Source organism: Lepidochelys kempii, chromosome 17, assembly GCF_965140285.1.
Source record: "Lepidochelys kempii isolate rLepKem1 chromosome 17, rLepKem1.hap1, whole genome shotgun sequence".
Lineage (NCBI taxonomy): Eukaryota > Metazoa > Chordata > Testudines > Cheloniidae > Lepidochelys > Lepidochelys kempii.
The window spans coordinates 15995161-16019230 of NC_136396.1; the positions used below are offsets into that span (position 1 = coordinate 15995161).

At 44.4% G+C, this 24070-nt stretch overlaps 1 protein-coding gene across 2 annotated transcripts in view; it reads left to right on the forward strand.

Annotated features, from left to right (window-relative positions):
* CASTOR2 (cytosolic arginine sensor for mTORC1 subunit 2) overlaps window positions 1–24070 on the forward strand; it is a 172378-nt gene that overhangs the window by 75350 nt on the left and 72958 nt on the right. For both annotated transcript variants that reach the window (XM_073315833.2, XM_073315844.2), the window contains exon 2: window positions 6045–6115. In XM_073315833.2, the coding sequence (XP_073171934.1) occupies window positions 6045–6115 (71 nt within the window). The remainder of the gene's footprint in view (window positions 1–6044; window positions 6116–24070) is intronic.

Consider the following 24070-nt stretch of genomic DNA (forward strand, 5'->3'; position numbering starts at 1 on the left):
ATGTGCAGCATCATTTCTTTCCAGTCAAGAAGGCTGGACTTATGTCTTCCTCTTACAGCCATCTTCTGTACTTATCTTTTGACTGCCCCACTGCTTCCAAAGCAGTGCCCCTAGGCGGGCCTGACCCAAAGACCATTGATGTCATATAGAATTCAGCGGACTTTGGTCGTGTTCTAATTCCAGGTTTCATCCTACTGGCCAAGTCTTTCTTACTCGCTTTTGGATCTGGGCAGGCCTGGAGAGCAAGTATCTTGGGGACACCTCCCAAAACGAAGGCTCCCGGTACAGACCTGTTAGTAAGGCTGACAATAAACATGAAGGCTTGGTTTGGTTTTCTTTCCCCCCACAAAGGCTAAGTGCTGCTTGAGAACCAAAATTATGCTGCTGTGCCCCTAGGTGCGCCTTCCTAAAGCTTCAGTATTGCGTCTGCTTCCACACACAGTAAGTTGGACAGATTCAGTGATGTAACCTAAGAATAGATGGGTCTACGTTTACTGTATTGCTGGAAAAAGACATTTGTTGTCAGGCAGTCAGAGCCAGAAACAGTGCTGAAGTGGAAATGTGCTGAAACATGAAGAAGGCAAAAATCCAGAAGAATCTATATATGGTTTGGTTATTAGTGTACTAAAAATATTCCCTCTTAAATGTGTTCTCTCCACACTCACTTAGAGATACTGATTGCCTGAGATACTCCAGCCCATGAAGAGTAACTTCCTCTCCTTGGTTGGCTTCAGTGTGATGTTTAGGGATGCTGCTATTCTTCAGTTCTTCCTGAACTGGTATAAGGTGAAAGAAAGATTATCAGTATACATTGGGTGGAGGATGTATGATATACAACACAGCATGTGTCACTGTGCAGGAGTGGAATCCAGTGTAGGGGTCCATTGTTTCACTGATGAGCCTCAAAATGAAGCAAAGTCAGTCAGCTGAGCCTTCTGAGGGGTAAAAATGCTTACATAACACTCAAAATTAATGTAGATCCTATTTGTAGAGTATCTAATTTAAAGCAGAGCTTTTGGGTTTCTTTTGCCACTGTGATGGTAAAAGTTTTCTCTGTGTAATATTTATCAGGCAGAGTTTGCAATTCAAAAGTTTCCTTTTCCCTTTGTACCGGCGGAGAAGGTATCAAGGCTTGAGCTTCGTGAATGTGCACTGTACACCACAAGACTAGTAATATCTTCAATAGGAGTAAAAAAAGATACATGTTTTAATTGTAACTGCTGTATGCTGCTGACCCTTTGAGGCTTTGCTGTGAGGTGCGGGTTGGGTTTAGGATATGGTATATGGAAACGTCAGATTGTGACCCACAGGATGAACGATGTAAGGGCCGGTAATGTTCAGGTTTCAGCTAGACCTGTTCTTTCAATATCATCACTTTATTTAAACATGTCAAAAAAATGGCATCTGCCATGTGTCTGTTCAATTGATTAGTGGAGCAGACAATATTTGTGTGTTTGCATTAGAGAGAACTTAGGGGGGAGGGATAGCGGTGTGGTTTGAGCACTGGCCTGCTAAACCCAGGACTGTGAGTTCAACCTCCTTTGCAGAGGCTGATCTGTTAATAAAATGCCATATGGCTTAGTCTGGAGAGGAAGTCAACTCTGTCCTAATCCTGGATCCCGCTCGTGTGTGTTACATCTGGGCAACTTGGATTTCTGAATTAAAAAACTAACAGTAAAGGGGGCCATTTAGGGATGTGGGGCTAAAATTGGGAATTGGTCCTGCTTTGAGCAAGAGGTTGGACTAGATGACCTCCTGAGGTCCGTTCCAACCCTGATATTCTATGAACTCAAGAGCAAAACTCCCCCAGAAAGCACTTCCACTGTGTGTGAAACTTTTCCTGCCTTACGACTATCTCTTCTATGTATTCAACATGCACATGTCCAGGAGGCCTGTGGGGTAGCAAAGCACCAGCAAATCTTAATCCGCACTAACATGTAGAACTGGCCTGTGTGGACCCTGAGGACACTCACTAAAAGTTCCCTAGTTAATGTGGTACTGCTTGTAACAGGACTATGTTAACGTGCACTAGAGAACTTTTAGAATGTGCCAGCAGGGTCCATGCAAGCTAGTTAGCATGTGACATGCTGGCATGGCTAAAATTTATACCCCTCTGGTGCAGGCTAAAGCACCATGTAGAGAATCCCTAAGAAAGTTTGGAATTTGAACTTTTCTTGGAACAGACTTTATTTTCACTTAACGTTACTTGTTTGCTTTTATGGCTCTTTCCTTTTTCCTCCCTTCCTCCCTCTTCCCCCTCCCTCCCTACCTCATTCTCCTTTTGTCTCAGAGTCTCATCACCCTGTATTGCCTTCTGCCAAGAAGTCACCAAGAGACTGGAATGACTCAAATAGTAATGACAAGTATTGATATCACAGATATAGGGCATGGTAGCACTGGGAGCATATCATTAATAGAGATGGAACCAAAACAAAGCAAAATTGGTCTGATCTGAATAGACACGTGCAGATATGTTGTCGTTTAGTCACCTGTGGCCTTACTTCAGTGGCCACCAAATTCTTCTCTTGATTTGGTGTCAGACCAGTCAGGAAAATGGCCATATTGCAATTGACACCAGTTGGCAATCTCTGTGAAGGACTAAATAGAAAATGGAAACTGAATTAGTATCTTCTCATCCCAGGTCTTTTCCTCCAGATCATGGTGAGTCACAGAGGCCGGGGGGAAGGTGAGGGAAGTTTGTTCTCTGCCCATGTTACCTCCATCCTGTCGATAAACAGAAAACTGATCTCCAGTCAGGTGTTCCACACATTTTATCCATATCAAATTGATACAGTGAATATAAGCAGAACATTTATTTAAGCTTTAGATGTGAAGTACTGTATGAATGAATTTAAAAAAAAAAACTATAAACCCAAGTTGTTGTAAACTGACTCCAACAAGAACGGTCTTGACCTGCAAAATGGATGCATGTGTTCTTATATATAGTACTTTGAGTGTGCATATACTCTTTCTGGTTTTGCTAGGTGGTGTCATAATGCATTGTAACTTGTTTTATGGATGGTAATAAATTTGCTTTGCCAGAAATCAAAAGTTTCCTTTATAAGCAAGATAAAAAATCCTTGTGAGATGATAATTCATAGATATCCAATGTTGTGGGACAACTCTTTCCCTTAGGGCAATAAATCTAGTCTGGGGTGATACAAAGGAGAGCACGAGGCCTTATACGTTCAGGATTACTAATTATAGGGGAAGCCGTTAACAGCACCTATAGTTAGGCTAACACTTTCCATTTATAAAACGTTACTCTTTTTTATTAAACATTCTATCACCTCCATTGTTGCAGTAGATAGACCTTTGAAATTTGGCAGAGGAAAGCCGTGGGGCTAGAGAAGTGCCTTTTCTTTGTCCCTCGTAATTCCTTTCAAGTTTTGCTGAGCAATAAACTTTTGAAAATCACCATTTCCTTTCAGTTGCTTGCATTTCTTAGGAAACTTTTTGGCAGCCTGTCAGAATAATAACTGACCATGAACATTCTAAGGCTGGACACCTGCTGCCGCCGCCATCCAAAGCAGCAGCTGCAGATGCTGCACTGGAAATGTCCAGGAACTGCTAGAGCAGCTGTTGCATGGGAAAACCTGGGCCAGGTTACCCTAAACCAAAACCAGCACATGCCTTCAGTGACCCATCCCTCCATCTGGGGGCACCACATAGGGAAGTGGGGAGAGAGTAGTTGGGCCTAGCTCCCCCTGACCACTTAGCAACACATCCCTATCCGGGATAAGAGTGTTTTGTCTGACAGCTAATGTAGTTCTGTAGTTCAAGTGGTAGAAATCTGTGCTGAAGATTCATGGTTCAGATCTTTGCTTATGATGGTGCAGCACGATATGGTTCTACGTAAGAAAAAAATTTGTACCTTTTCCCTAGGAAATTACATACTAAAAACTATGTTAAAAGAACATTATTGAATGACTAGAGGTCAAGCACGTGGAATTTAGAAAATGCCAGATTTAAGGTTGCTTGTGCATCCTTAACTCTGTCACCTTCTGCCTATGTACTACAACACAGTCATTAATTACATGATCACATACTTTTTTTCCCAAAGGGTCACGCCTTTTCCAGTGCAGATGTTGGATGACTAAGGGGGGTAGAAATAACTTGGCCAAACTTAATGAACATGGTCAATCTTAAATCTAGCATTTCCTAGCTTTTGAGTATTTAACTTTGCAACCTAAACAATGTTTTATTTTTTGTATGTAGTATATGTATATTATGCCTAAATTACTTAAGATTATGATGTGTAAAATCTACTTGAAAAAATGACAGGTTTCAGTCGCAGCACCTGCTGCTTTCTACTCCAAGCATCCGATGAAGTGAGCTGTAGCTCACGAAAGCTTATGCTCAAATAAATTGGTTAGTCTCTAAGGTGCCACAAGTACTCCTTTTCTTTTTACTTGAAAAAATATAATTTGGGACATTTCAAACTAAAACATTGGTCTAGATTTTGATCTCTATTTATGCCATCCTAAAACTGGATTAACTACTGATTTCAGTGGACAGTGAAAGCAAAGGAGTTACTTGAGGTATACACTAGTGTTACTGACATCAGAATCTGGCACTGTATTTGCGAAACTTAGCAAAACCAGCACTCTAGTTTTTGTTAAGGCTGTACAGAATATTCCATGAGAAATTAAAATTACTCAAAATATGCAGTATTTTTGATTACTGGGTGTGTTCACAAATATTCATACCTGGCAATATCGAAGTCTGTGAAAATACTGGGACAGTTTTTCATATCGTAGAGCGGGTTGAAAAATGTTTTTTATTTCCATTTAAAATACGGACCAATAATTCCCCCTATATTTGGGGTCAGAAGGAATTTTTCCCTGGGACAGATTGGCAGAAACCCTTGGGTTTTTTCACCTTCCTCTGCAGCATAGGGCACAGGTCACTTGCAGGTTTAAACTAGTGTAAATGGTGAATTCTCTGTAACTTGAAGTCTTTAACCCATTATTTGAGGACGTTGTAACTCAGCCAGAGGTTAGGGGCCTATTTCAGGAGTGGGTGGGTGAGGTTCTGTGGCTTGCAATGTGCCGGAGGTCAGACTAGATGATCACGATGGTCCCTTCTGACCTTATGAGTGACAGTGCAGCGAGAGAGAATGGTACTGCTGCTCCACACTGTGATTCCTGTGGGAGGTGGGCCCATATCTGAATAATGCAGTGCAATATGAAGTGTTTCTGCCATTGCTGGGAAGCAATCAGATAATGTCTGGATTAACTCCTTGAGTCTGGAGACCGGTGTGTGTGTGTGTGTGTGTGTGTGAGAGAGAGAGTGATCTCATTGCACACGCTGAATTGTTTTTCATTTACGTGTCCAGAATGGCAGACCCTAAAGTTCTGTCTATTTAATATACTATGCTAGGGATGACAATGTGTTTGGTGCTGCGCAAAATAGAGAGGCTGTGCCCCAGATGGCTCGCAGCGTCAAAAGAGAGGCACAGAGAAGATAGAATGCACTGGGTGATTCAGAGGAGGAAATGTCTTGGATTTGTGTCCTTTTATTTGATTTAATGCTGCTGTTATTGACTTAGTTGTGCTGAGAATCATAGATGAAGAGCACGTCGACAGGAGGTCCTGGAATGTGGGAAAGGAAAGTGGCTTGGCAGATGGGATTGGGAGGGCATTCTGCATGGGGCAATGTGGAAAAGGGCTCGAGATGGGAGCAGAGTGGAGGGGTTCAAAGGTCCATTTCAGGATGTAGAACCGTGAAGGCTAGAACAAGAAATTTTGAACACGATGCCATGGACAAGGGGGAGCCATTGGAAGGGTTTAAAGAGGGGAGTTGCATAGTCAGATCAATGGACAAAGAAGATCTTTTTAGCTGCTATATCTTGGATAGATAGATGATGGTTCACTTGACAGGTAAGTGGAAGATCAAGGAATAGAACCCCTGGCCCTATAGACTGGGCACACTGACTCCTTACAAAGAGAGCAGGCAGTTTTGTGGGTATCATTGCAAACAAACATAAATAACTCCACTCAGTCCATTGGCTAATAGAGCTGCTGTCCTGTTCCCCTGTGCAGGTGCAAGTTCTTCAGTCTCACAGAAACGCCAGAGGACTATACGATCATTGTGGATGAAGAGGGGTTTCTAGGTAAGTCGCAGCACCTGCTGCTTTCTACTCCAAGCTGGGGGCAGAGGGATGTGTGTTCACAGTTTTGTCATTCTCCTGATCAGCCCATCAACCGAAATGTTCGTACAACGGTTCTGTTTGCAAATACCAGAAACAGTTATGAAAGATGCTTTGATCATTTAAGCAGCTGGTCTCCACTGCTCCACTATAAAAGACATTTCACGTATGGAATGTGAATAATTTGTAGTTCAAGTTGCCAACTTAAAAAAAAAAAACCCGGCATATTAGAGAGCTTTTTTGAGGGGCGGGGGTGAACCAGAAAACCACCACATACAAAGCGGTGGTGGACTTCTGGAAATGCAGCACCCCCTCATGGTGTGACATGGCATTTCATCAGCTCTGCCCCACTCTCCTGCTCGGTTCTTCTGTTGTCTGCTACAGCGGTGGCTTGGCTCTGCAGCCAGGTCACATTCGAGTTCAATACCTTCACGGGTATCTGTGTCCCAGACAAATAATGTCTGACAAAACAGCAGGAATCAGCACAATGTCTTCCACCCTTCCTGGGCTCCTCTTCAATCTCACTCTTCTTCTAGAGCAGTGTCTCATAGGGCTCCTCCCAGGAGTAAGCCAAATGAAAATGCAAACTAAGCCAAATCTGCTCACCCCAGGCTCCAGCATTTACGGTAACCCTACAAAGTGTTTTGAGGTGAGCCCCCCAAGCATGGATCCACAGAGTCAGGCTAGCAGGGTTCGCACTAGTGCTGTAAAAACAACTCTGTAGACAGCGCCCTGAAGTTGCAGCTCAGACTGGAACTCGGGCTCTGAAGACCACTCCCCTCCTTTTGGCTTTAGAGCCCAACCCGCTATGTCAAATCACTGCGTACACAGCTATTTTGAGAGCACTAGTGTGAGCCCTGCCAGCCTCAGTCTGTCAACCTGGACTGAGAGGCTTGCTCCCTGTCAAGGTTCCTTCCCCACTCTGAACTCTAGGGTACAGATGTGGGGATCTGCATGAAAAACCCCTAAGCTTATTTTTACCAGCTTAGGTTAAAACTTCCCCAAGGTACAAACTATTTTACCTTTTGCCCTTGGACTTTATTGCTGCCACCACCAAGCGTCTAACAAATATATAACAGGGAACGAGCCCGCTTGGAAACGTCTTTACCCTCCCAAATCCTCCCAAACCCTTTCCTGGGGAAGGCTTGATAAAAATCCTCACCAATTTGCATAGGTGAACACAGACCCAAACCCTTGGATCTTAAGAACAATGAAAATGCAATCAGGTTCTTAAAAGAAGAATTTTAATAGAAGAAAAAGTAAAAGAATCACCTCTTGTAAAATCAGGAGGATAAATACCTTACAGGTAATCATATTCAAAACATAGAGAATCCCTCTAGGCAAAACCTTAAGTTACAAAAAGTCACAAAAACAGGAATATACATTCCATTTAGCACAACTTATTTTATCAGCCATTTAAACAAAACAGAATCTAACGCATATCTAACTAGATTGCTTATTAGCCCTTTACAAGAGTTCTGACCTGCATTCCTGCTCTGGTCCCGGCAAAAGCAACATACAGCGAGAACCTTTGTTTCTCCCCCCCTCCAGCTTTGAAAGTATCTTGTCTCCTCATTGGTCATTTTTCTCAGGTGCCAGCGAGGTTAGCCTAGCTTCTTAACCCTTTACAGGTGAAAGGCCAGGAGGGATTTTAAAGGTGTTTACCCTTCCCTTTATATTTATGACACTCCTGTTCACTCCAAAATGCTGTGTAGATGCGCCCTGTGTCCATATTAACTTCTCCCTCCACCTGGCTTCTCTCAGGCCCTTCCCACAGAGAGAAAACTCCGGACCCACCTCTCTTGGGACGACAACTCCCAACTGCACTGACTGGATTGCTTCCTTTGAACTCCTCCCTGAGCCTGAGGCACCCTGCAGGTGTAACAAGGCAGAGCTAATGCAGCTCTCAGGCTCTCGTTAACCCCGGCTCGATTGATATGGGGTTTATACACCACATCACAGAAGACTACAGTTACCTGCATGTTACCCACTGAGGTAGTTCATCATCTGCTCCCCATGAGCATATCAGATCTTGCTCCTCCTTATTGCCCTGAGCCCCCAAATCAAAAGAAGTACTCAAAGATAAATATTTTATAACCTCTCCACCTATAAAAAGCCAAGAAATAGCTAGTTAACGGCTCGCTCAACCCTTGCAATCATAATGTCACCTTCTCCGTCTCTGCCACCCATGATACACACGCTACCTCCTGCCACACGAAATGTGCTGCCTTCCACTCTGACCATGTGAACGGGGCAGAAGTGGATGTTTTCTCACTGTTCGGAATGTTTCATCAGCCCTGGGTTGCCAAAAGCGTGTTTGCGAGCTGTAGTTGTTTTAAGCGTGTGGTGTTGGACAGTTGCTTAATTGAGGGAATGGTTTGGCTTTGTAAGTGGAAATAGTTTGTAATGGTGTTTATCATTTTGAGATGTTTTTATTTGCAGCAGTGTTATTTAAGTGGTAGAAAGAGGAAGTGTAGCACTGCTATTATTAATATTTTTTAACAGCTGCTCTTTGCGGTTGCACTTAAAGGTTACTCATTTTGCAAGTTTTCAGACTAAATTCAGTCATTAAAGTGTGAAACAGGAGTTTATTTCTCTACAAAACTTATAACTATGGAGTTGCTACCAATGCCACCATAATATTTAGTAGTTTTTGTGAGTGCCTATGACTTAAGAATCAAAGCATTAGGAGGAAAAATTAAATTGCATGCCGTCATTATTAGTGATAGATTAATAATTTGTAGTAAATGATTATTTCAGTGAATTACACCCTTTTTATAAGAGCAGTCATGAATAGATCACAGTTTTCTTGATTGTATTCCTCTATTGTAAATTGTTGGTTTAAATAATTTCATTAAGTATTCCCTGGTCTGTAAAGTGTTCATGAGAGATTTGGTTTTGATGGAAGATGCAGGTCACATGCTACAGTTCTGTTCCCTGATAGGAAGAATGTAATGCCTATGTTTGTGTTTCTGGAGCAGATGTTCATTGGTACTGATTCAGAATGTGTTTCCTCTGAATGTTCTGTAGTGTTTGTATTGTGGTGACCCCAACTGAGATTTGACCCTCAGCAGAGTAGCATATAGTCCTTGTCCCTGAAAAACTTTAGTCTAATGGGAGAGACAGACCAAGGGTGAGGAGAGGAAGAGATGTGCTAAAGATCATCGAGCATGTCAATGTCGGAGCAAGGAAGAGAGCCCCGGTGTCCTGAGTCCCAGTCTAGAGCCATAATCACTAAACCATGCTGGGTTTCTAAATTTGCTGCAATCGATGACATGGCCATCGCCAGGGCTACATATGTGGCATATGGGAATGGTTCTTTGGCCTTGTCTACACTGAGGATTTGGCCCAATTCCAGCCATTGGTGGCCACAGCCCAGGCGCTGTAATTGCACCAGTGCAACCCCTAGTCTAGGTAGGCAAAGTTTCCGTTTACACCAGTGAAAATTACCCTTGTTTGAAACTGGGGTAAAGTCAAAATAGCAGTTTTGCTTGTCTACAATAGGAGTTGCACTAGAGTAACTATACCAATGATGTAATCGGAGTAAATCCTCAGTCTAGACAGACCCTTGTCTTCAGGTAGGTTCATGAGTCAGTATTGCCCCAGGACACCTTGGTGAGTCAGACAGTGCCACCACATTCAAGTAGCAGTTCTTTCTGATTTGATGATTTGGACTTAATTTCCCCTTCTCAGGCATATTGCTCCTTTCCTGGTTTGCATACATGTGCATATCTGCCGATGACTGTCCTACTAACATTGCATCCTCTATAACATTTGGGGTTCAAGGACAATGGATTAAGTGGTGGTGGTATAAGGAGGATAATTATAATGACATTTTAGTCGAGACAATCTTGTATTTATCCATCCGTCCACACACACATTTTCTCTTTCTCTATATTTGAATATTTTGCCTGTGGCTAGTTTCTCCAAGCAAGTGGGTAACTGCATTCTGTATCAGCTATTACATCTAAATGGTATTTAAGGAGACTCATATTGCAATAATCCACAAAGCGTGACTCACTCCCCAGGCAAATTGCTGTGGATGCCTAACCAGTCGGAGACTGAGGAAAGGTGTTTTGGCCCCTGATCGCCCCTGCAATTCCAGAAGCAACTGTGAATGCAAAAGCATCCCCACCCTGCAGATCTGTTGAATAAAGGGGGGAGACAAATGCCCTAATTTCTTCTTACCTTACCCACAACATCTGTTCCCCAGGTCATTATCACCTCTGTCTTGTCTGAATTGAGTTCAGATACTTTGTTCTCAACCAGATTCCAGTCTCAGCCAGGCACCCTGACAACAAAGACACTGCACAACCACGCTGCAGGTAGTCATTGTATGGATGGCAATTCAGGCTGAACTGGGTCTGTCTCTCCCCCATCAAATACACAGCAAACAGGAGGGATGATGAAATAGAGCCTTGCAAAACCCAGTGGGACAGAACTCACCCTCTGTGTCTCTGAGAGCAAAGAAGGGAACCACTCCAAAGCGATACTGACTGAGCGCCAGTTACTAAAAACAGTATGGGCATCAGTATCCAGGGCTACTGACAGCTTGAGTGAATCGCTGCTGTGCCTAGCTAGTAATTGTCTGCATGCTGTCCTACGTCAAAAGTCTGCAAATTTCTGGCTAGCTCTCAACCCGGCACACAAATGCGCTGGGCTAGTGTGGTCTGAAATTCAGATCTCCTTCCTGAGGTTTTCCCATTATTCTTAAGGAATAACAATAAAATCTCGGTCTAAATTTCCTCTTGAGCTTAGCTCTTTTACCATTGTCCCAGCAGGGTCCCTGTCCTTGCTCCCAGTTCCCTTTGTCAGGCTCAAAGCCCAACTGGGTTGGGGTCAGTAGCACCTCCCTAGGATGGCTGTGAGGTTAAGCTGGCAGAAGGGCTCTACTTTTCTCCGCAGGGTCCTAGTGCTGCACTAATACAGCCTGACTGGCAGGGATCAAGGACATGTGAGGACTTCAGGTTGTCTCACCATCACCTTCAAAGGGAAGATCATAGGCTAAAGACTTTTTTTTTTATTTTTTAATTTTGGGTAGGGGCCTAACTTTCATTCTTCTGCGAGATGCTTCTGTAGGAGATGCTTCAGTAGCATTAACAATCTCAGCCTAAAATGGGCCCACTACATCTCGTTTTGATTTAAGTAGCTGTGAGGTGCCTGGAGACGACTCAAAGTTGAGAGGTGGAATCTTTTCCCTTGGTGAGCAGTGCTGGCAGGAACTCCCCGAAGCGGACACGTCACGTGTTCTTTCCAGACATGGACCAACCCGCCACCAATCCCTGCTGCTGTTCTCCACTAGGTGGGGGGGACAGTTGTGCTTCTGTATGGAAAATCTGACTCTCCCTCTGTCAACCACCTTAGGCGAGACTTTGCAACAGCAAGAAGAATGTTCCCAATGCCCTTTTGAGCCATCCAGGCCTCTTCCACTGCCAACAGCAATCAGGAAAAAAATTAGGCTGGAAAAAATATTAGCAGTTTCAGCTGTGCTTCAGGTTGAGGTTTTTGTAGGCTGTCGTGTTGGTTAGTGCTTCACACTTAATGACGTGCTGTAATCACTGTTACCTGCTCTGGCTGAAAAGGGCATCTCAGGAGTTGGTTTGCCTGGGAATAGGAAGAGAGGCAAGCTAGTAAAGATATCCTCTCGCCACCCTGGAAAATGGCTGCCATTCACAGCCCTGACCTCCTCAAGTATGGAACGAATTCACTCAAGCCTACTTCTTTGTTTTAATTCCCTGGTGGTGGTGTGGGGGTTATATCAACACTGATCCTGATTGGTTCCAGTGGTGGTGTCTTGGGTCTTTTTCCTGGTCTTTGTACTTGACTGGTAACGTAGGGAGATAATGCACAGAAAACTCTGTGCCCGAATTGCTGCTGAGTCATATTAGCAAAAAAGAGTTTGGCCGTGAGAGTGTCCTGTGTGAAAACAGGTGACTGAGTATGTCAGGGGCTGGAGCGCTTGAATAAGTATTGCGAAATCCTCATGCGCATATTCAGCACATGGCAGCAGCTGAGGTGCTATACTTGGTACACTGTTACTGCACTTTTCATTTTTGTAAAGGTTTGGCTGGAAGCTTCCTGAGGTTGGTATAAATTCCTGTCTCCCTCAAACACGCACGTTAAGGCCAGATTCTCCACTGTTGCTTCATCTCCAGTGGAGCTGCCCAGATCTACACCAGCTGAGCGTGTAGTCTGTGCTCTCTTTACATCCTTTCGTTCTTGTTCTTCAAGCATTTTAGCTTTCATGTTCTCTAACAGCGAAACAAATGACCGCACACCGGGAGGTAGCGGCGCTCTTCGAGATCCTGAGTCATGCATCCTGGGAAGGAGTTGGTAATGTTGCGTTCTTGTCCCGGAGACACCATCAAAATAAAATAATAGTGGTTTTGGTTGGGTGGCGGGGGCTGTGTTTTCCTCAAATAGAATTCCAGTCAGCATTCATGCTGCAGCTTTTAAACAGCCTATCTGCTTTTTACTTCTCCATATCTAATACCAGCTGGCTTGTTTTCAGTCCTGTTCATCCTTTTTCACTTGGGAGTCCACTACGAGGCTTAGTGATGGGTCTGTTTGGGTAGCTTTGAATAAAATGCCATCCATCTAGCCTCCAGTTTTACAGTGCTCCTTTATCATTGCACAGCATGATGTGAAATGAAGTACTGAATCACTACCTGATCTGCCTTCTCTCCTGGATGCTTGAGCGTAACTAAAGAATGGCAGTAACTGATGGGGCCTATATGACTAGAAGTTTTGGTATGGAGAAGGGAGGATGTTAAGTTTTTCCCTGTGGCATTTCTTTATGTAGCGCAGGGTTCGGCAACCTTTTCCAGTCAGGGAAATCCACTGGCGGGCTGGGACAGTTTGTAAACCTACAGTGTCCCCAGGTTCAGCTGATCGTAGCTCCCATTGGCCGTGGTTTGCTATTCCAGGCCAATGGGGGCTGTGGGAAGTGGTGCAGGCCAAGGGATGTGCTGGCCACCACTTCCCGCAGCCCCCATTGGCCGGGAATGGCGAACCACGGCCAACGGGAGCTGTGATCGGCCGAACCTGTAGACGCTGCAGGTAAACAAACCGTCTCGGCCCACCAGCGGATTTCCCTGATGGCCGTGTGCCAAAGGTTGCTGATCCCTGATGTAGGGTTTCTCTGTTCTCTTTAGGTCCAAATATCTCTCCGGCTTCCCTCTTCGTGCTGACAAGGAGAAGGGATGGCGTGTATGGCCAGTCAGTTTTATAAGGAACTAACTTTTGCTGGCCCTTCTCAACAGTTTTGACAGTGGTACTTATAGGGTCAGTATGGTGACCACTCGCACGTTTCCAGAATATCAGACATTTGGTACTTCCGGGAGTGGTGTGGGCCCACGTACGGTTTTGTCTCAGTACCGGTATGGGGGAACAAACAATTCAAAAAGAGCGCTGTCCAGTTGAAAACCATACAAAGGGCCTGCCTAAGAGTCAGAGATACTGGTATATAACTTCCTATTAGGTGGTGGGTTTTACATCATATAGTCCATTGGTTTTCAACCTTTTTTCATTTGCAGACTTCTAAAAAATTTCGAATGGAGGTGCGGAAATCATAGGCATGGTCTGTGGACCACAGGTTGAATGCCACTGATATAGTCACCTTGACATAAAGCTTGTCTGCATATAGGCCACATGTGCCACCTGGGCTTTCACCACAAGTGGAATGGACAAGATTCCTTCTGCCATCTTGTTAGCATCACTTGTGTAATTTGGGTGGAACTATCGTGATGATGCTTTGGCCCAGTGGATAGCATTCCAGACTGGGAGAAGGGAGACCTGGGTTATACCCCTGCCTCCAACTTAGCCTTGCTATGTGATCTTGAACAGGACACTTAACCTCCCCTTGCATCACGTTCGCTCAACACCTGTATCAACAGGGACTGTGATGGTCGATCACCTGTGTGATGCAGTTTGAGATCCAGAGAACCATGCTCATCGTTTCCATGGTGAACCTGCTGCTTCCACAGCCATCTCACCTGGTGGATGGCCTTTGAGTGTGATCCTCACCTGCTGAAGTGATGGATGGTGGCTTTGACCTCGAGGGAATGTTGCAGGTGGGGGTGAGAATTAAAGCAAATAGCTGATGCAGGGAGTGAGTCCTCATGGCTCACCAGAGGCGAAGGGTAATAGTGAATGCCAGTTTGGGGTCTGTTCATGTGCTGTGGACTTCTACCTCCTGGGCACTAGACTGAGACCACCAAACTCATTTCATGTAGGTCACTAAAGGATAATCACTCTGCTGGCCTGGTCTGGATTTGAGCAAGAGAGGAAAAAGTGTCTTGTGGTTGAGACACTAGATTGGGACTGGAAAGATCTGAGCTCAGTTCCTGGCTCTTCCCCTGGATTTTCTGTGTGACCTTGGGGAAGTCAGTTAATCTCCCCTATATCTTATTTCCCCAGCTGTGAAATGGAGACGATAATTGTCTTTTTCTCCCTCCCTTTTCCTGCCATGTTGAGATGGTAAATTCTTCAGGGCAGGTCTCTCACGATGTGTTTGTACAGCACCAAACACAATGGGGTCCCATTCTCAGTTCGGGCCTTGAGGCACTACCAAAGTTCAAGTTAAAACACACCAACAACAAAGTGATAGAGCTGGTGGTTGAGAAATCCTACACGTTTTGGAGAAGAGGAGGAGAGGGGAGGTTTCCTTGAAATTCACAAGCCTCAGTACATGTCCTCAATATGGAAGTCACTCTACCTGGTTACCAGTTCTCATCAGACATCCTGTGTACCAGGTGACCTTGGAGTCATGGTCTGTCTGATTTTTATATTTTGCTTCCAGTGGCTAATTCAGTAACAGAAAAACATTGTGTTGCTTTCACATTCTTTCCAGTCCACTAGTAGAAAATGGACAAAAAGCCAGGCCTGTAAATTAGTACAAGCACTAAGCATTATTAGTTTAGTTCATATTGTAAAAAAAAAAAAAAAAATCTTTAACAAGGGGGAAACAAGCTAGTAGATGAAGAGATTAAAAAAAATTTTCTGTTATAAATATCTTTCTTTCCCCCCTCCACCCCTCGCCAATAACTAGCCCTTTGTATCTCAGACACAGTTGTTTAATTTGCTGCCTGACACTTCTAACCACAAATTCCTTCCCCTGTTCGCCACATTCAGGCCATTGGGAGTGCCTGTAAATTGCTAGGCAGAATATATTTTCTCACTTACACTCTCTAGCTCTCTGGTCTTTTCACTGACCTAACTGCATTGTGTGTGTACTTTTGAAATGATGTGGTAATAATAGTATACATGCAAATTAAACAGGCTGGGAACTGACAAGTGACTACTCAGAAATGTTTGTTTGTCTAGAAAATTACTTTCCTCCTCGTGATATCTGTGTGTGTGTTCTGCAGGAGGCATCGTGATCTAGCAGTTAAAGCCTGGAGTGACGAATCAGGATAATATGGATTACATTCGTTATTTTATCCTGTATCACATTGGGAGGAGACTTAACTTCACCCTTCCTCAATTCAGCCTGTCTGTATAACGGAGATAGGATAGTTTATCTCACAGTGGGATTGTGGTGCTTAATTAATGTTTGCAAAGATTATTTATTATGCCTGTTACCTTCCTCATAGAGTCTTTTGACCCATTTCCGCTCCTTGCCCCTATTTAAAGAAATACTGTACAAATAATAGATATTTTCACTGTTTCCTCCAGCAGATGGGTGTGTGCTGAAATCTATTTTTATTTCCCAACCCCAGTGAGAAAGCCAGACGTCTCTTCCTGAAGCACTGGGCTGGCCATGACTTCCTCCTTTAAGTTAATTAAAATCTCTGCAGTTTCCATACTCTTTCCAAAGCTTAAGATAAATAGATACCATGTGTATCTGTTCATCTATTCACTCATAGGAATGAAGGACTTTAAAAAAGCGTTAGAACTGAAATGATGGAATGATTCATTGGGAATTTAGGTAGGTTTCTGGGAGAGAAGAACAGATGGCAAAAGAGAGAGACGGTCCTGCATGTTTACCTAGGTAGGGTAGTGGTTGGTCATTTGTGTGCTGTTCCGTTGGTGGATTTTTCTAGGCAGGGATTTAGAGGAGAGCAGATCCTTTTGTTTATATTTGCCATCAGTAAAGAGGCTATGGCTCACCAGACTGCCACCCTGATGGAAATGAGCCAATCTAGGGGGATGATACACTAGATGACTAGGAAAGGAAGCAGGTAGTGTTTTAAAGACCTTTTGTAATATCTGTCTCAGTTAGGTATTTATATGGCCCCCATTACTGTGGTATCTGAGTGCCTTACAATCTTTAATTGACTACTCTACCTTGAATGGTCTCTTGCAACATTTGATAACTCCTTATGATTAGCGAGCTATTCCACCTTGTATTTAGCTGTGACACTTGAGTACCTGTGTGGCTCAAAAGCTTGTCTCTTTCACCCACAGAAGTTGGTCCAGTAAAAGATTTATTACCTCACCCACCTTGTCTCTCACAATCTTTATTATATTTATCCTGGCAGCATCCCTGCGAGGCAGAGCAGTGCAATTATCCCCATTTTACAGAGGGGAACAGAGGCACACAGACATAGGTGCTGGAATGAGGGGTGCTGCCGCATCCCCTGGCTTGAACAGGTTTCCATCATCTAGAGTGTTTCCAGTTTGGTTCAATGCTCTCAGCACCCCCATTGTACAGACTGTTCCAGCCAGCCCACCTGCACATAGGGGCTAAGCAATTTCCCCAAAATCACACAGGAAGCCAGTGTGAGAATTAAATTTCGGTCTCCAAAGTACTGAGCTAGCCACATAACTGCTAGAGCATCCTTCCGACAAAGGGCGGACTTGCAAGAGGCTCTGCCGTCTGGCCTCTAGCACAGGTGGTGTGTCTGTGGCAGTTGCTCTGTGGGAGTTGAGGGCACTTGGCACCACCCAAAACTGTTCTCTAATTTTATTTACTGGCCTGTTCTTTAGGACAGCAGTCTTGGATATGAAGGGGGCTTCCAGGCCTTGGGCTTGCTAAGGAGCAGCATGCTGTTGTGAAAGTGACAAAAACCATCTGCTGCTAGCAGACTTGGGAACCCTCATTGATATCCCTAAAAGGAAAGGCCGGCCAACTCTCCCTCCTCTCTGCAGCTAGACAGACCCTAATAGCACCTGCATTTCCGGAATTTGTGAGGTGATAAAACTCAGCGCATTCATGTGGAGTTTTATTATCAACTTCCGCTGACGTTTGCTGCAGTGAGGTCTTTTTTCAGCAGCTTTTTTGTCAGCCTAGAGTCTGCCTTTCCCTTCGGTGTGACTGAGAACTTCTTAGCTCCATCTGATTATCCGAGTGCCACCCCTCCAGTACAGCAGGTTCTGCCTAGTCTTACAGTAGAGTCAGCACTTTAATTATGTGGGTGTCTTTGACGTCAGAAATGCAGAGGACTGTGCTAGATGAATTTTGAAGTCCAGACTTAGCAGCAGGTAGCCTTTGCAAAGGGCCATCGGCATGAGCCAATTCTTGTGTAATAAAAGAACAGATTGGGGTGGGGAGGGAATGTTCTCCTTCCCATGCACTGATTGCATGATGGCAGGATGTCATCCCTTTGGGTGGCCAGCTACCCCCTCAGGCTTTGGCTTCAGTGGTCTTAGAAAATACAGTAGAACTGCAGAGTGAGTGACAAACACCAGAGTTACGAACTGACTTGTCAGCCACACATTTAGAACCGGAAGTACCCAATCAGGCAGCAAGAGACCAAAAAGAAAAACACAAAACGTAATGTGTTAAACATAAACTACTGAAAAAATCATGGGAAAGTTTAAAAAAAAAAAAAAAAAAAAAGATCTGACCAGGGAAGGAAACTCTTTCTGTGCTTGTTTCGTTTAAATTCAGATGGTTAAAAGCAGCGTTTTTCTTCTGCACAGTAAAGTTTCGAAGCTGTATTAAGTCAATGTTCAGTTGTAAACTTTTGAAAGAATCACCGTAACATTTTGTTCAGAGTTGTGAACAACCTCCATTCCTGATGTGTTTGTAACTCGGAGGTTCTGCTGTACTGTTTTTGTTTGGGGCTGGATCAGTTACCTGGCTAACTAAATCCTTGAAAACGTTGCCCAGCAAACGGCATCATTGATTGCCTGACCCTGGACAAAGTAGAAACATTTTGAGGAGGGTGGGGAACTCTGTTTTAAGAAAATAATTACAGCGTTTGTTTTGGTTTTTATAATCTCATACCTTTTAATACTTGTGTAAATCTTGTGTGGGATTTGATCGCACAATCCGTAAGGTTCAAGCCACACATGCTAAACCCCACCCGGCCAGGAATGTGTTGGCTAATTCTTAGAAACATTCTGGACTCATAGAATCTTTGTGCCAATCCAGCAACATTTTGTCTGGAATGTTGTTTATTTTTAAAAAAGATGAATTTTTCTTATTGCAAAATATTTAATAGGAAAATAGAAGCTGATAGAATGGCAAGTGTTAAGAGTCAGACTGTATCCACTTCTTTCTTTTTCTTTTGATTTGTTTGCTAGAAATACATTGTGTACTTTTTTTTTTTCCCCAGCAATAACCTGAGAATATACGGCCTCAGTGTTCCACCCCGCACTGTCCCACTAAAATCTGGGCTTTTTCTCTCACTGGTGCTGCAAACTCTGTGTGCAAAGCCCTTGCCAAGATATGTGGCGAAAGTTATGTCAGGAGGTGGGAAATCTGCTGATTTTTGCAATTTGCATACCCTAATTATCATAAACAAAATACTTAATCCTTTCAGACTGTGGAAAAACCATTCATTGGTGAGGCACTAAATGGGTCATTGAGGGCTGGCTGCTGACTCTGATGTTGAAAAACTATTAAGCAGGGCTTTCCTGTCTGAAAGCAAATAGCAATGGACAATAGCTTGAGAAGGAATCGGTATTTGATCACTGCCCTGGGTGGAGTGGGCGTTTCAGAGAGGGTGTTGTACTTATTGTGCAAGTGCGCACGCACAGACGCATGTATCATCCATGTGCCAGTCTCAGACAAGGCCTTGCAGTACTTATAATTAAAGGGGAGACATTCTTTTCTCTTTTTCTGGATCAAACTCCATGTCCTGGAGCTGTGGCTACAGCAGCCTCGAGGATGACAACTCCGTTTGCTGGCAACTTCTGAAGTTTCGAAATTTTTCATTCTGCATTGGAATGAAAACACAAACCTTTTGAATGTTTTCACAAAAATGGATGTGTGTCAAAATGTTTGTTTGTCTTTTTATACTTGTAAAGCTGAGGGAAGAAATGTCGCAATGTCCAGGAGAGCACACGTGTGCATGGTGGGGGTCCTGGCCCAGGAAACGATCTGAGCAACTGTAGTTGTGGATCAGGTTCAGATTTTTCAGGTTTAATTCTTATCAGTGATACATTATGATTAAGGTCTTTTGAGGAAAGGAGAGAGCAGCCTGTACAGCATGACCTGGACTTGTCTGTCTTCACCGTTCTTGCAGTGTGAAAAGCTCCTTTTTTACCGCTGTGGACAAACATAGCAACTATTCTGAGAACTTGCTTTGTCCGTATTCCACATTTTTGGCCAGATACAATGATGATACGTGGGTCGCCTTCACTTTACAAGCCTACGCGTTGACTGTCTTGTAATATCCCTGTGAGGTAGGAATCCATTTTCCCATTTTATGTATGAGGAAACCAATGTACAGAAAGACAAAACGACTTGCAGAGGGTCACGCAAAAATTCTGTGTCACACTGGACGTAGGACCCAGGTTTCCTGATTCCCAGGATCTTCTCTTAACCACGCATCCAAGTCTCCCCATGTCTACATTTGAAAATTGGAGATGGCTGTCTGAGATTACTGAAAATTAAACATCTTGAAAAATGGTGTTAAGGATTTCTCTAACACAATACTGGTATACTTAGTCATCACTTTAACCAGGGATGTTAACATTTTATTGTCCGTGAGTCCCAGGTCCATACAAAGAACTGATTATGCAGCAGCACTCACCGTACTTCATAACCAGATCATTTGCTAATCTGACAGAAGTATGGTAACGCACTAGGGTTTTTGCCACTGGTGCACCTCTTACTCCAAAATTCATGATTGGAAAGTTCATAAATGAGGCCACAATAATTGGAATTTTTTCAGGTTGAAAATGTTTCTTCTTTATTTTACATGATGGCACCAATCACATGACTGGAAAGATACCCAATTTTTTTGTTCTTAAACATTAGATGGGAAAGTATAAACCACATATTTTTCTAGGGTAGGGTCAAGTGTAAAACGACACGCTTGATAAAAGGAGAAATCATTGATGGAAGTTATATCTGAATAGGGTTTTTATGAATCTGTTTTTTACCCTCATCCTTAATAGCTATTTGAAGGTTCTTCTTTTGAGAGATGCTGAAGGTTTAAAGGATGTGAAGTATCTTAAGACATGCATCAACTGTACGTTCATGCCAGTTTCCAGGTTACTAAAGGGTGGTATCTTAGACCTATCCCTCACCGCTGAGTAGAACTATTGTGTATTACTACATGGCATGATGCAAAACTAAAGGGCCTGATCCCGCATACCTTATTCATCCTTGTCGTCCCATTGAAGTCTCATTGGGACTCATTGCTCAAGTAAGGATTACAAGATTGGGCTTCATCCGTGGACAGCTTCATTCCATTCCAAGTTACCTCCAGTTTCCCAACAGATGGGATATGTGTTCTGAGATAGAGAATGGTCTCCATTAGGCAGTGTACCTACAGTGGTAGAAAGTTTTCTTTATTTGAATATGGTACTAATATTTGGGGCATATGAGAAACTTGTGTTAACTCTATTTCCATTTGCCTTTTGGCAAAGTTTTGTCTGTCCTCTTGGTACTCAGTGTCTAAAATGATTGTTCTAGAGCAGGGCATCTTAAACTTCGTTGCACCACGGCCCCTTTCTGACAACAAAAATTGCTACATGACCCCAGGAGCGGGGACTGAAGTCTGAGCCTGCCTGAGCCCTGCTGCCCCAGGTTGGGGGGCCAAGGCCAAAGCCGGAGCCCCACGGCTCTTGGGCGGGGGCGGAGAGCCGAATCCCAAGGGCTTCAGCCCCAAGCGGGGGGCCTGTAACCTGAGCCCACCTCCACCCCCCACTCAGGGCTGAAGCCTTTGAGCTTTTGCCTCAGGCTTTGGCCCTGGGCCCCAGCAAGATTAATGCCAGCCCTTGGTGACCACATTAAAATGGGGTCGCAACCCACTTCGGGGTCCCAACCCACAGTTTGAGACCCACTGTTCTAGAGAATCAGGCTTGCCAGTCGTCTTCTTAGACCAGATCTGCACTACAAAGTTTGCTCAGCATGGCTGTGTCAGTGACGGGTTGTGAGGAAAAAACACCCGCCCTAGCTGACATAGATATGTTGGCAAAAACCCCAGTGTAGATGCAGCCATGCTGAAAGATGAGTGCTAATGTCATTTAGGGAAGTGGTATTACCGTGCTAACAGAAAAACTCCTTCTGTTGGCATAAGCTGCATCTACACAAGGGGGCTTTGCTGGCAAAGAGTCTATAATGTAGACAGGGTCTTAGCCAAAAACTCAAGTGTCTCTTGGGTTAAAACACTTTTCTCTCCCATTTGTTTACCATGAGTAAGTTTATTTTTCAGCTGCAACGATCATCCAGAAGTGCTTTCGATTCAACATGCTCCAGTAAACAGGACGTGCTGGGTTGAGTCTGCAGTGTATTTTGGATACAAGCAGGCAATAAGAAAGCATGAAAGGTTTATCTGTAGTTGAGAATTGCAGGTTGTCGGGGGTTATATTATACCACAGAGCTGCCCAGATGTTGTCTTTATGCCTGATGCACTTAGTATACCATCAGGCATTAATAAAAAGTCAACAACCAAGTCAACTGTTCTTCCAAGTCATTTATCCAATTTGGAAAGTGTGTTAGCATCAAGTTAACTTAATTATATGTGGATTTATGATTTGTGCTCATGGTCGTTTTTAAGCAATGAACTATGGAGATCAATTATTTTTAAATTCCTTTCTGTGATGGCAGAAAATTATTATTACCTGGGAATCCTTTAAACCCCACACCCTCCATTCTTCACTGAACCCAATAGGGGAGGTATTAATAAATCACTTTGGATTTGTTTATTTTTTAGTATTTACTCCCATTGTGACTCCACTTGCAGAGCCTGAACCGAAGAATACTAGTGAAAACCTGGTTCCTGCGGCTATTTCCCTGCCAAGCTGGTGCACTTTTCATACTAGTCTTACAGCTTTCTCCTTAACATCTTCATGTCTTAAGATATAGTCAGAGTTGCATAAGTGTCATGTTCCTGTATAAAAGTCATGGAAACCGAATTAAAGACACTTGTTTGCTAACTTAAGGCTGCAGAATGATTGGAATAGTTGCAGTGGCCAAAGGGCTGCTTGCATGATTAAAGGTTCCTGTTTGGCACCCATGATAGCTGTGTAAAGGGATGGAAAGCTCCTTGGACTTTCCCTTTTCCCCAACCCCTTCCCCCACATGCACTGTGCAGCATGCAAGCAGAACCATGGCCCTGAGAATCTTGCAATAGACATGTTTACTATTTTGCACAAGCCTGAGCTTTGCTAATTTTTTGCTGGGCTTGTTTTCAGCAGGGTTTGCATAATTGCACTTTGTAGGGCTTGTTTAAGATTTACTGATTTGTCTTCAGCTGAAGCTGCCTCACTCCATCCTCCGATTTAAACTATTGGTCAGTTCTCTAATTTCTGCAGCGATAATTAACTGTGTCATTGGAATAAGAAATATAACGTGTGTAGCTCTTGGAGTGTAAATATGTAAATTAAACAGTTCCAAAAACCTGGGTTCAAGTCCTCTTCTCAGGGGGCTAAAGGTGTTGCTAATACCAGTTCTGTGGACTGAAGGTCCCTTTCAGGGACTCAGTCACCGTGAGCTCTAGCCCCACGGGTTCTCAACCTTTTCCTTTCTGAGGCCCCCTGACATGCTATAAAAACTCCACGGCCCCATCTGTGCCACAACATCTAGTTTTCCTTCTATAAAAGCCAGGGCCGGCATTAAGGGGTAGCAAGCGGGGCAGTTGCCTGGGGTACCAAACCGCCAGGGGCAACGAGAACCTGTTTCTCCGGCTTCTGCTTCAGCCCCAGGTGGCGGGGCTCCGGGCTTCAGCCCCATGCAGTGGGGCTTCGGCTTTCTGCCCTGGGCCTTCTTGAAACCTGCTTGTGGCCCCTCAGGGGGCCCCAGACCCCTGGTTGAGAACCACTGCTCTAGCCCACTCTAAACGTGTCTTGCACAGCACCTAGCACAGGGGTGGGCAAACTTTTTGGCCCGAGGGCCACATCGGGGTGCAAAACTGTATGGAGAGCTGGGTAGGGAAGGCTGTGCCCCCCCAAACAACTTGGACCCTGCCCCCTATGTGCCCCCTCACTGCCCCCCTCAGATCCCCCGAGCAATCCATCCCCCCACCCCCTTGTCCCCCCCCGCTCCTTGTCCCCAACCGCCCTCTGCTGGGACCCCCGCCTCAAACGGCCTCCCCGGGATCCCACCCCCATCCAACTCCCCCGTTTCTCCCCTGCCCCCCCCCGAACCTCTGACCTATCCAACCGCCCCCTGCTCCTTGTCCCCTGACTGCCCCCCGGGACCCCCCCGCCCCTTATCCAATGCCCCGGTCCTCTTACTCTGCCGCTCAGAGCAGCATGTCTGGCCGCCACACCGCCTGGCCGGAGACGCACTGCCCTGCAGGAACGCGCTGCCCTTGCGGCTGCAGAAGAGGGGGGACAGCAGGACAGTCCCGCGGGCCGTAGTTTGCCCACTTCTGACCTAGCAGATTGTTGGCACTAAATAAATAATAATCTCTCAGGTCCCGACAAAATGAGTCTGCTAGGTCCTCACTTCAAATTTATATGTCTTTTCTGCCTCTTTCCCCCCTCTTCAGAAGGGTTGTAGAAAGAGAGATAATTGGTGGGAAAACAAAAGGTTTTAGGCGGAAGATGGAGGTGGAACCAGCAAAAGACCAAAAA